Genomic DNA, 15,986 nt, shown 5'->3' on the forward strand with positions numbered 1-15,986 from the left:
CTTCTTGGGTGAAGAATCTCTTCCTAATGTGCAACCTAAACCTCCTCTCCTACCCATTGTGTGCAAGAGAGGGGCTCAGTATTGCCAGGGAGACCAGGACCCTGCGGGGGGCAAGCAGAAAAGGGCTGTGAGAGGAGGAATTAGGAGTCCCAGGGTGGCTGAGCAGGAGGGCTGGATTCCCTCTGCCTGTCTCATGCTCATGGCTCATTTCTCTCCCCTATCCAGGAGTGAAATGAAGCGCTGGATGATTTCCCTGGCCCCGAACCGGAGAACCAAATTTGTTTCATTCACATCTAGACTTGTCGGTAAGAGACTCAGCATGGGAGCCAGGAGCTCTTCATCCCTACCCCAGGGCACCTTATTCTGCCCTGATCTCAGTACAGCCTAGGGCCTCTGCTGAAGAGGAACCCTCTCCCTGGGCTCCCCTCACATTTCCACCACCTATGCCCACGTGCCTGGCCCGAGCCCTGCTCCCCTCCAGCCCTGGCTGGGCTGCATCTGAGCTGCTGAGGGGTGCACTGTGCTCCCCACAGAGCTGCCTCCCCATCCCGGTGGCTGGGTCACACTTTGGCTCCCTGGAGGGCTTCTTACCAGGTTAGAGGGGCCATGGACAGCCCCACCAAGCTGTGCTGTCCTGCAGTGGCTCCCTCCCGTGCCACCCCTCGTGCTGTTCCCACAGACTGCCCACAGATCCAGTGCGTCCACCCCTACGTGGCCCAGCAGCCAGATGAGCTGTCCTTGGAGCTGGCTGATGTCCTCAACATCCTGGACAAGACAGATGACGGTACAGGGGCTGGGATGGGGCTGGGCAACATGTCCTTGGGTGAGGGTGGGCAACACTCAGGGCAGGCAGCTGTCAAGCAGACAGGACAGGTCCTCCAGGCTGGGACAGATCCCGGCATCAGCGTCACAGCCCAAGGAGCTACTGCCTCCTCCTGAAACCCAGCAAATCCAGGCTGCCTGAGCTGTGCAATGCTGGCACAGCCCCCTGGCACCGGCTGTGGGCCGTGGCAGGGCTGGCACAGCCCCCCCAGATGTAACCTAAAGACTGGTGATGCTTTGTAGCATCCAGGTCTCTGGGGCACACCTGCAGCTGCTGAGCTCTGCTGGATTGGGTCTCTGCTGGGGCCTGCTCCCGTAGTGTCAGGGCAGCAGAGGGCACTTGGGGGCAGCAGTGCCTGCTTTCTGCTGGCATCCCTTCTCCAAACACAGCGTTGCTCAGGCATCTGGGCCTCCTTGGCTAGATTTACAAACTGGCTCTTCTCCAGCACAGGCCTCTGAGCAGCTTCCAAAGAGCATGACCAGCTCTGTAGGCTCTTCCCAGCAGCTGTCCTAGCACAGGCACAAGGGCCAGACCTGCCTTCCTTCCTTCTTTCCTTCCTTCCCTATTTATCTACCTTCACTTCAGCGAGGCTTTTGACACTGTCTCCCGTAACATCCTCATTAGGAAACTCAGGAAGAGTGGGCTTGATGAGTGGACAGTGAGGTGGATTGAGAGTTGACTGTGTGACAAGATCTCAGAGGGTGATGATCAAAGGATCAGGGTCGAGTTGGAGGCCAGTAACCAGTGGTGTCCCTCAGAGATCAATACTTGGTCTGGTCTTGTTCAATGTGTTCAGCAATGATCTGGACGAGGGGACAGAGTATATCCTCAGCAAGTTTGCTGATGATACAAAACTGGGAGGGGTGGTGACACTCCAGAGGGCTGTGCTGTCATCCAGTGTGACCTGGATAGGCTAGAAGAGTTGGGCAGAAAAGAACCTCATGAGATTCAATTAAAGCAAGTGTAGGGTCCTGCACCTGGGGAGAAAGAACCCCAAGCACCAATCTAGGTTAGAGGTGGGTCTGCTGGAAAGCAGTTCAGAGAAGGATCTTGGAGTCCTGATAGACAGTAAATGATCCATGAGCCAACAATGTGCCCTTGTGGCCAAGAGGGCCATTGGAATCCTGGGTGCGTGAAGAAGAGTGTGGCCAGGAGGTCATTCTGCCCCTCTGCTCTGCCCTGGTGAGGCCACAGCCAGAAAACTGGATCCAGTTCTGGGCTCCCCAGTTCAAGAGAGACAGGGAACTGCTGGAGAGAGTCCAGGGGAGGGTGATGAAGATGATAGGGGGATTGGAGCATCTCTCTTATGAGGAAAGGCTGAGAGAGCTGGGACTCTTTAGCCTGGAGAAGATAAGGCTGAGGGGAGACCTTACCAATGTATACAATATCTAAAGGGTGGGTGCAAGGAAGACGGAGACAGACTCTACTCAGTAGATCCCAGTGACAGGACGAGGGGCAATGGGCACAAGTTGAAACATGGGAAGTTCCATTTAAATATGAGGAAGAACTTTTCTGTGAGGGTGACAGAGCCCTGGGACAGGCTGCCCAGGGAGGTTGTGGAGTCTCCATCTCTAGAGATACTCTAATCCCCCCTGGATACAGTCCTGAGGAATGGATACAGTCCTGGGGAATGTGCTCCAGGGGATCCTGCTTTAGTGGGAGAGTTGGACTGGATGATCTCTAGAGGTCCCTTCCAACTCCAGCAATTCTGTGATTCTTGTCTCTGCCCAGGCTGGATATTTGGGGAGCGTCTTCATGACCAGGAGAGGGGCTGGTTCCCCAGTTCTATGGGGGAGGAGATCCTGAACCCCAAAATCCGAGCCCAGAACTTGAAGGAGTGTTTCCGGGTGCACAAGTCGGATGACAGCCAGCGGAGGAAACTGGGCAGCAGGAACCGCCAGTGACTGCAGGTGTCCCCGCGCGTCGGGAGCAGGACAGAGGCTGCCAGGGGGAGGTGGCAACAGTGCTGTGGGCCACGGTGCAGGACCCAGTGGGCCAGAGCAGGCACACACCCCCCAAACAAACAGATTGCAGTTGCTGGGCTCCCCACAGTGCTGATCCTTCCCTGGACATCAGTGGCTTGAACTGGCTAAAATAACCCCCTCCCGGGTGCTCAGAAAAGCCCCACAGAGCACTAGCCAAATGGACATGGCCCAAAGGCCACCAGGTGCCTGCTGATTACTTTCCTGCTCTCCTGGGGCTGGGTCATGCTGTTCAGGAAAGGCACGTGGCCACAAAGATAAGGAAGCGATTAACGCCGCCTGGTTTGCACACCTGCAGCTCATGGCTGCCTGTCGAGTCTGGGGCTCTCCTAAGGTTGTGTCCATTTTTGCCCCTGTGCCATGCAGAGGAGACATCTTCCTGCCTCTCACACGGTTCATTGGCACCAGGCTGGGACCAGCCCCAGGAATCCCACCTCCCCAGGCCCCTGCTGGTCCCGTTCCCACAGGCAGACCCTCAATCTGCTTCCAGTCAAAGACTCCAAAATGCTCCGTGCCCAGCCCCACTCACCAGCAGCCCAACATCGCCAGCCCGGACCCGCATCTCTGCCCACCCGACAGCTCGGGAGCCCTCCTGGGCCCTGCCCGTGCTTCTCCCCGCTCCACCAGCCATTCCCTGTGCAGAGCTTGGCCCTGCTGCCTGCCCAGCAGACCCAGCTGCCACGCAGCGCCGAGGGACGTTACCCCAGGAGCTGTTGTCCTGCCGTGGCTGCCCGCACGCTCCTGACCCGCACCACCCAGCAGCCTCACCTCACTTCCCTGTACCTACGGAAACCCTTGGTTGCAGCAGGGCCAGATCACCTCTCCTTCAGCTGTGACAACATGGAGCCCCGGGCACAGCACTGAGACCAGCCCGGGGACAGACCCGACCCTCTGCTGACAGCCTGGCTCTGCACAGGTCCACGCGTGGCCACAGGCCAGGGCTGCCTGGCCACAGGCTGGTCCCAGACCAGTGTCCATCAGGGAAATCAGTTACGTGGCATCTTCCCGTGCCACTGCGGAGAAGTGTCTTCCAGGCGCTGCCTGGGTTGTGCTGGAAAAGGGGCCAGGGAGCAGCTGCCAAGGGAGCCAGGCACGGAGTAGAGGAGAACAGCCCATGGGGAGGAAGCAGGACACTGGGAGGGGTCTCCAGAGCTGGTCCTGGGGCCGCTTGGGGCTGTCCACTCAGTCACTGCAGCCCTGAGACAGCCTGACCAGAGTCAGCCCTGCACTGGGGGGTTGCAGACAGGCCCCAGAAACAAACTGAGGGAAGCCACAGCAGTGGCAGGAGGGCTTGGAGGTCTCCCCAACCAGACCCAGTGCCACCACGTTGGCACAAGGGCTGTGCTTGCCCCAGCCCCTTCTAGCACCCTAGGGAGAGCCCCAGGGCAGCAGCCAGAGGCTCCCAGCCCCTGCCAGCACCCAGCCCAAAGCTGGGGCCAAGAAGGGCCCATGGCCTCCAGCTGGTGCAGAGCTAATTCAGTGGGGACACCCCAAGTCAGATCCTCCCAAGTCCCCCACAGGCAGCTTTCCAAGTACAGCAAAAGCTCCAGCTCAGGGTCGATAGACCTTGCAGCAGCCACAAATTCTCTAATGCAAAACCCAGGGGAGCTCCAGCTCTAGGAAGTCCTTAAAATTACCTGAAATAGGCAGATCCCAGCTCCTCCTGCTCTGCAGCCCAGCAGCCAGCCCAGCCCAGCCACCACAGCCCACACACCTTCCCCGGGATGTTTCTCCCAGCACAGAAATGGTCCTTTATCTCTCAGAAGTGGCTCTTTCACTAGTGGAGGGGCTGGCCCAGGTTCCCCAGTGCCAGGACACCAGTTCCTCACTGCATTGTTTTGTGGGGAGAGGGGCCCAGGACTGCTGTGCAGTGTCCCACACCCCACCGCCAAGCCCCAGGACTCACCCCAGCCCCTCTTGCTCTGTTGTGACTTTCTAGGACTCCAAACCCCAGGCACAGGCTGTGCCGTTTTCAGGCACCAAGTGGCATCCAGTGTTATTTCCTCAGCCCCAGCCCTGCACGCCCCCGTTTCATGGTCTCCAGTGTTGTACAGGGCCAGGCCTGGGGCCCACAGGCACAGCTGGACCCCCCAGCCCCTGCTGGGCTGCCTCAGCAAACTGAGGGGAGCTTCTTGTCTCGTTTTTCCGTGTGATGAAATACAGCTGAGCGAGCCAGTGCCAACACGACACGCGTGTCTTCTTCCTCCCCTCATGCCAACCCCTCTCCTCCTCCCCAGTCCCCTCCAGCTTGACCAGCAGGGGCCAACTGGCCCAAAGGCAGGGGGTGGAAGTGGGGCTGAACACAAATGTGGGGTGGGATGAGACCAGGGACGTGCTGGGGTGGTTCACACCAACTGACCAAGCCAAGGAGAACTGCACAGGGTGGTGCCCAAGTCCCTTACTGCTAGACCAGGAGAGCTGCTGCCAGCTCAGAGCCCCTCGCTGCCCCAGGTCCCTCCTGCCCGATGTGGGGCTGGGTGCTCCCAGGAGATCCCTACACTGGGAGCCAGGAGCACTCTGGGGTGAGGCTGGAGCACCCTTGGCTGTGCCTGCAGCAGCATTTCTGCCCATGGGGCTGGGGCAGAGGGGAGCAGGAGCAGCAGAGGGAGGAGACAGGCTGGTTGGGTTACAGAAAACACTTTATTGAGCTCAGGAGGCCGAGAACTTTCTCAGTGTGATGACGACCAAAGCCACAAGCACAGATGTGCCCAGGAGAGAGGCGATGACAATGGCACCGATAGCTCCAGGCCCCAGCGAGCCTGCAGAGACAGAGCACAAGGTGGAGTGAGGTCAGCAGAGCTGGAGGGTCCCAGACAGGAAGGGCTGGGGGAGTCACCCCCACACCCAGCATGTCCCCAGCCAGGCTGCACTCCTGCCTGGAGCCAGAGCGGCCATTCCCAGGTCCCCACACAGGTGAGGTGTGGTCCTGTGCCCCTCTGACATTGAGCCTCTGGGCATGGGGCTGGCACCAGCCACTGGCCCCTGTGGCAGCTGCCGGTGACAAGGACAGCTGCCACAAAGGGGTCTTTGGCACCCAGCACGAGGGAGCTGCTGTACTGGGTGCAGAACTGCGGCCCTGGAGCCAGCAGAGGCGCGGGTGCTCCCTGCCCGGGGAGGGACAGCGCTGCCCGGGCACACCTGCCCATCCTCAGGGCACCGCTGGTAGCTCAGACACCTCCCGGGGGGTGACCGGCCCATAGAGAGCAAACCCCCCCGTACAGCACCCGCGGGCAGCCCCTGCACGTACCGTCCCCGGCGTCCAGGCGGTGCAGGTGGGTCGTGTCCTCAGGCTCCAGCTCGGGGGTGTGCGGGGGGAAGGCGCTGGCGTCCGGCGGCCGCGCTGTGCTGGTGGCCGCGTCCAGCGGGCCGGCTCCGGAGGGCAGCTCGGGGGGCTCGTTCCACAGGGTGGGCACCGGGCCCCGCGGGTACTCTGCTGGGACACAGGCTCCTGCTGTCACCCCGGGCACGGTGGCCCCGGTGACAGCAGCAGCTCAGGTCAGCCAGCCGGGCTCCAGCCGCCAAGTGCCCAGGCAGGAGAGAGCAGCGGGAGGGCAGAGCCTGCCAGGAGGGCAGCACCTCTGCAGGGCACCAACACCCAGAGCAGCCACAGGCAGTGGCCCTGCCCAAGAGGAGATCTGGCTGCCGCAAGCTTTGGTGACAACCTGGCGTGCACACGGGGGGCAGCAGGAAGCTCCTCACAAGCCTGCAACCTCAGCTCCTGCAGAAACGGGCCCTGTGTGAACAGCTGCAGCTGCTTTGCTTGTGGATGCTGGCGGGGCTGGACTGGGAAGGGCTGTCATGTTCCTGCCACAGGCACTGGCCAAAGTTGCAGCACCTCAGGGCCCTTCTGTCCTGCACCAGTGTAGGACACTAGAGGCACTGGCACTGCACAGGACACGGCTGCCCTACATGGGAGCCCTAGAAGGTCCCTTTGCCCCACAGTGGGAGGTGACAGCAGGGCCAGGCCATGTTTGATGTTACCATTCACCTCCTGTTATTTCTTCCCGCCGTGGGGTCAGCACCAAGGCTGAGCCCCCCCTGCCTGCGTGTGGCTGAGCCCAGCGCTGCCCGTCAATGCCCAGCTTGTTCACTGGGCCCCGGCCAGAGCAGGAGACATTCCACAGCTCCCTGCTGAAACCACGGGGAATGTTGCACTGGGATGGGGGAAAAAAAGAGCAACAGCATCCAGTGCCAGGGCCCAGGGCTGGGAAAGAGGGGGGCTGGAGCTGGAGCAAACAGCCTGCGCTCCCTGGGACCAAGGTATCCCCCAGGCTCTGGCACCACCTCTCTTGGAGATTGCCCCAGCACCAGCCCAGCTCTCCTCAACCCTGCAAGAGAGGCACCAGCCCCAGCTTGAAGCACACCTGGACCCTGGAGCCCTCCCTGCCTCCCACGGGCAGCCGGCGCTTTGCAGGAGAGGAGCTGAGGAACCAGCACCAACAGGCTCCACACCTCCTAGGAGCTCTGCATCAGAACAGGAGGGCCAGCCCCAAAATGCTCCCTGTCCAGCCCCCTGCTAGGACCTACTGCAGAGCTCACATCAAGGGGTGGCTCCCCCCACCCTCAGAGCTGTTCAGGGCCACCTGCAGACTCAGGAACACAACAGGTTCTAGACTAGAATTGGAAGGTCCTTCCTACAGCCATAAACTCTACAGGATGTTCAGCAAGGCAGCTGCCAGGTGTAACTCCAAGGCAAACAAGCTCCCAGCCCAAGCTCAGCCTGTGCCACCAGCACACTCCAGCTGCTGACCCACCCCTGGACATGCTGGGAGCAGTGGCCAACACCCTGCCCTCATGTGCTTGGTACCTCTGTGGCCACTGCATCCAAGGTGGCACCTCAGGTGCCCATGTGAACATGCCAGAGGTTTGTGCTCCACTAGGGCTCCCCCAGAAACACCTGAGCCCTCTGCAGGGCCCCTCTCAACCGATCCTGAAAAACCAACCAGCAGAGCTGGAGAGACACACCACATCCAGAAGCTCGTCCAGTCAGTGCCATTTCCAGTGGACCTCTCTTGTATAAACCCTGTGCTTTAGCTACCAGAGGACAGATCAGGAGGAAATACAGAATTCAGTGGGTAAATCTAGTTAAAACAACAGGGAAAGAGCCAAGCAGAGTTGAGGAATTTAGTTAGCAATGGTGGCATCAGAAAGCTGTTGGTTTAGGCTCAGACCAAGTGTACATAAAGCTTTTGAAGCCCCAGTTCTGGGCTGCTTTGGCAAGCAGAGAAGCTCCACACAAGAGAGCTGCCCTCCAGCCTTGACCTTCCTGTGTCAGCACCGCCAGGGTCAGCACCAGCACCACAGCCCTCCACAGCTGGGAGGACAACCCTGTGCTGGGAGGAGGTTGTTGCTGCATTTCCCAGGATTGCTTTTTTCTCCAAAGCTGAAAGTGCTGGATGTGCCCTTGTGCCTGTCTGTGGAGGAAGAGGTGTTAGCTCAGATCATCTCTAAGATATGCAGGCACTGGCCAGGGAGCCTCTAGGACCTGGACAGGGTCTTCCCAAGTCCCCATTCTCAAAGGGATGAAGAGGAAGTGCTGCCCCTTCCCACCAAAGCTCCTTCTCTAACCAGACCCACAGGCTCCAGAAAGCTTCTCCTGTTCCCAGTGCCTCTAATTCCTGAAAAAACTGACTGTAGCTCTCTTTAAGCAGGACACAGAGCTTATTTTTGATAGCAAAGTAACCGAGAAATGGTCTGATTTGCTCATGATCTTGGCAATCTTTAAGACCTGGATAGAGCCCTGCCTGGCTTCTGGATACACATTTTGGTTGCTCCCCTCAGCTGTTTGGCAGATGCTTTCAGTTCACCCTTACAGAAAGGGCAGAGTGTGCTGAACACGTGCCTGCTGCCCCAAGCTCTTGTGGCTTCACCTTAAAGACACTTCAACCAAGGGCACCACAACTGCCTCCAGCAGGACCTGGTGCCTCCCCGACCCCAGAGGGCAGCTCAGGAGCAGCAGCGGAGCCGTGTGTGTGCAGAAGTGGAAGACCTGCCTCTGAAGATCACCCAGAGGCAGGTCTTGCTGCGGGGCTCCTCTCTGGTTCCTGCACCTTCTGCTGCTAGAGCAGGTGCTGAGAGCCCTGCAGCAGGGACACAGAGGGGTTCACAGAACCAAACACAAGCACCATCCCCAGAGAAGGCTGCCAGCAGGCAGGTCTGTCTGGAGCCAACCCCTGTAGGCTGGGAGAGCACCTGTTTGCAACCAGGGCTTTTCCTCCTGACACTTGCCTTTGATTTTCCCCCCTAAATCAACAAGCCAGTGTCCTCACCTGTCTCCATGCATGCCTGTTTGAGAAGCCCAACCACCCACAATCCCCACACACCCAGATTTCTCTAAGAACCAGCAGTGACACCTGCCACCCCTGCAGCACCCCAACAGCCCCGGGGAGCAGCAGATCTCTCCCAGAGCAGCATGAGATGCCACACTCCCAGTTTGGTCCTCTGGGAAAGGTAGGATAGGCCTCGGGAAAGGACAGAGCTCGTGTTAGGAGCCTAAAAGAACACAGACTATTAATAAGGTCTCACATGTCTCCAAGTGAGGGATGAGGCCTCTTCCAGTTGCCTGTTGGACACACTCTGACCAGACAGGTTCCAAGCCTAGGCAGGGGACCTGATTCAGGAGGTTCAGTTCTGTGCTCAGCCGGCGACATTTTGTGTCACCACTGCAAGTCCCTCTCCCTCCTGGGCTCAGTTTCCCTGCACATGAGCAGGAGACCAGGCCCCTCAATCCCACCCAGAGGAATAGCAGCACAGGAGTGTGCTGAGTGCCAAGAGGAGGACACAGCCTGTGTGCCTGAACCAGTGTCTCCAAGTGACAGCTCCAGAGCTGGTGGCCTTTCACGGGGAGAGGACAAGCCACAGGGGCCTCCAGAGCCCTGGAGCAGGGCACAGCAATTTTTCTTGTGCAAAAATCCCAAAGAGGTTACAATCCCAAGTGTGTGGGGGTGTGTGCAGTGGAGGGCTGGAAACCAAGCACCAAGGGCAAGGTAGTGCCATTTCCCTCTGTACCCAAGAACTTTGTAGAAATAAACATCAAAAAAATGGCTGAAAGCACCTCATCCATCACAAGAACAGATGTTTAACATCTGGGTGAGGGCCATGCTGGCAGCAGCTGTAGGACCCATCCTATCTCTATCCTGCACTGTGTCTTCTCCTTCCGTACAACTGAGACCAGGAAAAGGGAATAAATGTATCAGAGTGACCACATGATGTAAAGAAACACCCCTTGAGTTTCTGAATGATGCAGGGACCCAGTGGGCCTCCAGCTACGTGGGCTGCAGTGAGATCCAGAAGGGATGATCCAAAGGCAACCTGACAAAACTGCTATTTCCATGCTCAGGGAGGAGGAGGAGGGGTGAGCTGGCAGCACAGCCATGGGGCAGCCAGTGCCACAGCTACCTGGTGGCCAAGAGGTATGACTGGAAGAGTCTCTGTCAGTGATATCTCTTGAGGAAGCAAATAAAATCTGAAGGATTCTTCAAGATACCCCCAACCAATCAGAACCTCTACACAGACGGACTGCAAGACCTCAAGGCAGGCAGATGTGGCCACCTAACTTTCTCCCTGGAGATCACTCACCAGTACTCTTCCTTGTACAAGCTGGTTTCAGCACCTCATCATCCTCACCCTTCACCTGCAACCCAGCAACCTCGGTTGGGAGCCAATACCAGTGTCAGTCTATGAGCAGCAGTGCTGGTGCAGGGCCAGGTGGAGTAATAGTCTCCAAAGACTTGCTGTACATCTGGACAGACCCACTGGAACTGCCACATCTTTAAGAAACGTGCCTGACAAAACCTATTTACTATTTCTCGCATTCCAGTACTTGAACTTCAAAGTAATCTTTTATCCTCCTGTTGTTGAGAATGAAGACACACGAGGTGCTACAGAAAGATGTCCTTGAACAGGGTCTTCTGTACATTTTCCTTTAGTACATCTCCTGCTCTCCTGTCTTTTCTCCTGTAGCCCTTCTCATGTGCCATACTATATTTCCACATCAGCTGAAGATGAGGAAATTGATAAGGCCACATCAGAGTTGAGATACCAAATATCTATGGGATACAGAAGCCAAGGCCTTGCAACAGCTTTTTACTAACTTCCACTTCACCTGCAGCTCTGAATCCATTATAGGAAAAGAAAAAAGTCAGCTCTTCACAATCTTCCTGTGCTCTAGGCCCACATGTCACCTGTGTTTGGAGAAGGCTGAAATGGAGAAGATTTGGGTGTGCAGAAAGTCCTTGAACCAGCTCTGGTTCCTGCTGCACCCAGATGATGTGGACAAAGAGGGTCACAGACTCAGCCACTTGTTTTCCCAATCTCGGACAAAGGGGATATTGGAAAGAGCTCAGTAACTCAGAGCAGAAATTCACACTTTCCCTGGCCACAGAGCCCTGACCACAGTGTCCAGGAAACCAGACAGGGTGGGCAAGGAGCCAGATCAAGGTAAAGGGCCCACCAGCACCCCAAAAGTGTTCTGACTGGTATACTCAGGTGCAAACCTCAGCTGCTAGCGAGATCCTTCCTGTCTTGAAGTCCTGAACACTTATCCAGGGCTGTGGTACTCAGCAGCTCCGAGTCACCACTGGAACTCAATCAAATCCAGCAAGGAAGGGAGGATTCATTCTGGGCCTCAGGTCTGCATGGCTGGCATTACCTGCATCCCCATCCAAGGTAGCCTCTGCTTCTGCCCACCGAGGGGAACTCTGCTCTGGGGAGTCCGAGGCAGGAGGGCAGAGGCTGGGTGAGCTGTGGGGCCAGCAAGGGGCTGCCCAGCCCCAGGTAGCCAGGGCAGGCTCAGGGCCAGGGCAGGGATGAAAGGGGCCTTCATGGGCAGCACAAAGGGCAGCCTGTGCGCCTGGAGCCGCAGCCCCGCGCTCCCGAGAGTTCAGTAAACTTGTGTGCAGAGAGGCAGAGCTGCATGTCTGCTCACAGAGACCAGAGGGATGGCTGTGGGCCCTTCCCCTCTTTGTCTGCACAAGGCAGGAAATTTCCTTTTCTAATGGGGTGAAAAGCTTTGTCCTGCTTTGAGGCAGCAGAGAAGGACAAACTCTTGGAGCCTCTCTTCTTCAAGTCTCTAAAATGTGTCAGAGAACGCAGAGTCTCTCCTACACCCCAGGATGCTCTTCAAGAGGTCCTGGCCTTGCTGCACAAGTGCGACTCACCCAGAAAAGGAATCAAGTGACCTCGGGGTGTTTAACGGGAGAAAATGACACGAAGGCAGCAGCAGGGCTGTACAAACCATCACTGCAAAGCTAAGAAGAGCAAGGACACAGGAAAGGTGGCCAGGGAGGGCAAATATGCACCAAATACTGGAGACTTCAAATAGCATAAAAGAAACCCTAGCTCAGAGAGGAAGCAGGTCAGATTTTCACTGGAAATTAATCAATTTCTGCAGAGCAAAGTACTGTTAAGAAAAGAGCACTGCCACTGCTGCTGGGAGCACAAGCAAATTACAAACTGAGACTGTGCTTAAGCAGTTCATGTTCCACTGAACCAAAATCAAAGCTCAGGGTTTGAGAAAGAAAACATCCACTTCTTAGTGCTCATTTCTTAAGTTACTTTAAAGACTTCCCAGCACGGCACCCTACAACAGGGGAATCTTTGGGGGAAATACCAGCTACAGTAATTCTGTTCTTGCACCCACAGATGTTCCAGCCAGGTGCAGCAATAAATTCCCCTACCTGCATGAAAGCTCCTTTAAAAGTAAATTATTCCATTTGCTAGAAGGCTGGGCAGGACCTCCCTGCTAGGCAAGATGCTCAGAACAAACTGGGAAGGAATTGCAATGCAGCCTTGCTCCAGGTCTTGGAAGGCAGGACAAGAACGTAGGGAAACAAGCGTGGAGCTCTTGCCTGTTTCCTTGGCCTGAGCTGTCCCTTCCCTGCCTGTGCTTGCGAGAGGAGCTTGGAGGGCAGCAGCTCCCACAGGAGCTTCCAGCCCCTCGCTCAGAACCCATCCACGGGGTGGGTCTAGGGTTCTCCCTCACTTGTAAAACCCATCCCAAGCAGGCAGGCAGTGGGACCCCTGAGCCCACAGAGCTGTGCTGAGGGCAGGAGCAGGTCTGGCTGAAGGAACCAACCCCTGGAGAAAAGCCCAGGCTGCTCAGGGCAGGTCTCACTCCCCTCTGCCCTCACTGAGTGCAGCCGTGGCCCTTCCCGGTGCTGCCGCCCAGCCCTGGACAGAAGCTCCAGCAGGTTAGATGCACACCTCAGCTTTTAACTGAGCTCAACATTTTTACAGACACTTTCTTCTTTCTACTTAGAGCAGCTGTGAAGTGCTCTGCTGTAGCAGAAAGCATAGAAAGGACCATAAACTGGCACACGTGTTAGTGAGAGAAAAAGGTTTCTTTTTGTGACTGTAACTTCTCCTGACCAGAAGATCTCCCACCAGCTGCTGAGAGCAGCCCAGCTCCTGCTGCCTGACCTGGCTACATCTGCTGCCACTAGTGCTCACCAAGGCTCTGGCTTTTCAGCCAGGGAGAAACAGCAAAGGACTTCCCCCATTTTCCGCAATAGGAAAAGTCTCAGGATGGAAAACATAGTCTGACCACGGGCCACTGATTTGAAAGCTGGTTTCCACTATTCAGTTCTAATTCAATAGATACTTACGGATATTTTTAGGGGAGGGAGAGGAGGTACATGAGGAGACAGGAGAGAGGGACAGGTTAGTAAAAGATCTTCCATGCTTTTGGGCTTTAAATGCAAACAAAGCTTACCTGCCAGCACAGCAGGGATCAGGATGGCGCACAGCGTCAGCAGGACCAGGCGAAGGACTCTGTGGAAGGGCATGGCTTCCCTCAGGAGGAGTGTGAGCAGGAACTCTTAAAACTCTTCAAAGTATGAAGCAACTTGGAAATGTCACTGGTATAATAAAAACTTTGTCCAGTCAGATAGAAAAATAAAAACTTTCCCTCACAAGAGCAAGTGGATGGAGAGAGTGCAAAGCCCAGCAGAGCCTCTGGGTCTGACTCGCAGAGCGCAGCTCCTCCCGAAAGCAGCTCCACCCTCCCGAACCTGTGCCTAGAAGCCCACAGGCAGCCGAGCCGTTAGGCAGTCCTCGCCCTGCCAGGCCAGCACACACCACCAGTTGTTGGGGGGCCCTTCCCAGAGGCCACGAGATGCTCCTGGAATGGCTCCTCTCCAGCCGGCCCCGCGGGAGGGAAGACGGATCCGCCAGGGCAGCCCAGCCCAGGGCCTGGCTCTCCCCACAGCCCCTGGGGCAGCCCCGCTCCTGCCAGGGTGGGCACAGCAGAGAACAAGGGCCTCTATCTTTTGAGGCTCTGAAACGGAGCCAGAGCAGCCCCGTGGCATCCCTGTTTAGTGGGTGCACTATTCAAAGGCAGCCCAGAGCCCTGGGTGGTCTCTGCTGGCAGAACTGCCTGTTAACACCTGGTCAGGCTTCCAGGAGAGCCCCCTTTGCCAGGAAGGGTCAGCATCCTCCTGGGATCCAAGCTGCACTGACACCATCCCTTCCTGCAACCCTCTGTCCCGCCAAGTGGGCTCATGACAAGTTCACAGGAGAGAAAACTGAGGTTCATTTCAGATCACATTTGCACCAGAAGAGGCTTAGGAAAGGCTGCAGCCCAAGAAGGGGCAAACTCCAGCTCGTTGTCTGAGGACAGAATAATTTCATTAGCATTTTTAAAAAATTGCTATGAGGATTAAATACTTAATGGTTTCCATTGAGGAAAAGATGTTGTAATAAAGTACATAAACATTCCCAGTGTCACTTCTTTAAGCTCTGAAAATATGACAGAAGTAGTTTTGTCCTAAATTTCAAATTTTTCTGGTAAAGATCTCTCTGCTTTTTGGCCCTCCCTGCCAGGCAGCCAGACACAGTCCATGTGTCCAGTCACTCTGCTTGGTGCATTCTTTGCAGAAGCACCCAGCTGCAGCAGGAAGCAAGAAAACCAGAGGGCTGAGTACTGTCCTGCAGCAAAACAAGAAGTCTGGGAGTAACCTGGTGACACATGCTCGAAAGAAACCTCAGACATCTCCAGTGACAAATTCAACATCATCTTTCAAACTCTGATCAAAGCCCCATTAGCTTTCCAGGCTCATGTTCTGTCTGAAAAGGGGCTGGAAGCGCATAAATGTATCTGCAGCAACAGACACAAAGCTGTAGCTCCTATTTTTCCCATCCCTACTGACTCAAGTAACCTTGACTACAGAAACAGGCCCTCGTTTGTCACAGCAGGTGACAGGGCAGGCACTAGAGCATACAATCTGAACATGCCAGTATCTTACCTTTCTTACTAAAACCAGAAATCAAAATATTAAAAAGCAAGATCTTCCCCACTGGCCCGTTATGTTCTAACTCTCAGAAGCTAAGCAAGATCCTCGGGGTTTGACAAATTACTGCACATTTCCCCTGCTTGCATTTCTGCACTTTCATCTAACAATCTTACTCCTTTCCTGCTCCCCAGCTGAGCTAGAAATTAACAGGCTTTTGCTTATTTGTTACACAGTACAGAATAGTCCAAAATTATCTTGTAGAAATTAGATCATATCATTATAAAGCAGAAAATACTTATGAACCAGACACCTTATACACTAAAAAGCCCAAAGATATGAAATCAAATTATCAGCCTAAGCATGCACTGTTCTGTCCAGGACATCAACTAAACATAATGCAAAGCTACTGTAAAATTTAAATCTTAGCATACTGACTCCATATTCCTCGTGGTCATGTGAATGGTACAAGGACATTTATCATTAGTTTTTACTCTGATTTTCCACACAAAACCAAGCAGAAAGTAGGAAAAAAAAGGAAAACAAGATTTTGTCTAAAAAGGGAAGCCTACAAGGTGTCTGTGTGGCCTTTACACCGAGGGGAGAAATAAAACCTCTCATTTAGGGAAGGGATTGGAGCAGGCAGGGTGGTTACCCACTGGCAAAGGTGGCTCCACAGCAGAGTGTTTCCAGTCACAGAAATGCAGCCATGGTTGAGCTGCCCTGCATAAACACCGCCAGTGTGAATGCACGTGGTTCTGTGCAGAGAAGGGGGGTGTGTGAAAATTAAAGCTTTCTTGTCAGAATTTTCCAATCTCAACTTACTGGTGTTTATTTGCACTCTAAAATTATCAAGTAGAAAAAACCCACCAGTATTCCTCACCAGGGAAGACATAAAGCAGCAGTTGTTGTTCCACATCCTGTGTATTTGCTTGTTGTTTCTTCAGGCAAACT

General features: G+C 55.4%; 2 protein-coding genes across 5 annotated transcripts in view; one reads left to right on the plus strand and one right to left on the minus strand.

Moving 5' to 3' along the window:
- The window catches only part of NGEF (neuronal guanine nucleotide exchange factor), a 50,890-nt gene extending 45,903 nt beyond the window's left edge, over positions 1–4,987 (plus strand). For all 4 annotated transcript variants that reach the window (XM_051626310.1, XM_051626311.1, XM_051626312.1 and 1 more), the window contains 3 exons: positions 226–305; positions 680–784; positions 2,555–4,987. In XM_051626310.1, the coding sequence (XP_051482270.1) occupies positions 226–305; positions 680–784; positions 2,555–2,727 (358 nt within the window). In that variant the 3' untranslated portion in view covers positions 2,728–4,987. The remainder of the gene's footprint in view (positions 1–225; positions 306–679; positions 785–2,554) is intronic.
- A 371-nt stretch (positions 4,988–5,358) lies between these two features.
- Positions 5,359–15,973, minus strand: SNORC (secondary ossification center associated regulator of chondrocyte maturation). The gene is made up of 3 exons (XM_051625819.1): positions 13,517–15,973; positions 6,053–6,235; positions 5,359–5,564 (listed from the first exon to the last, which is right to left on the minus strand). Exons 1-3 carry the CDS (start codon positions 13,587–13,589, stop codon positions 5,455–5,457), a joined length of 366 nt encoding a protein of 121 aa, XP_051481779.1. The 5' UTR covers positions 13,590–15,973; the 3' UTR covers positions 5,359–5,454.
- Positions 15,974–15,986: the final 13 nt, after the last annotated feature.

The sequence above is a fragment of the Apus apus genome, chromosome 8 (assembly GCF_020740795.1).
Source record: "Apus apus isolate bApuApu2 chromosome 8, bApuApu2.pri.cur, whole genome shotgun sequence".
Lineage (NCBI taxonomy): Eukaryota > Metazoa > Chordata > Aves > Apodiformes > Apodidae > Apus > Apus apus.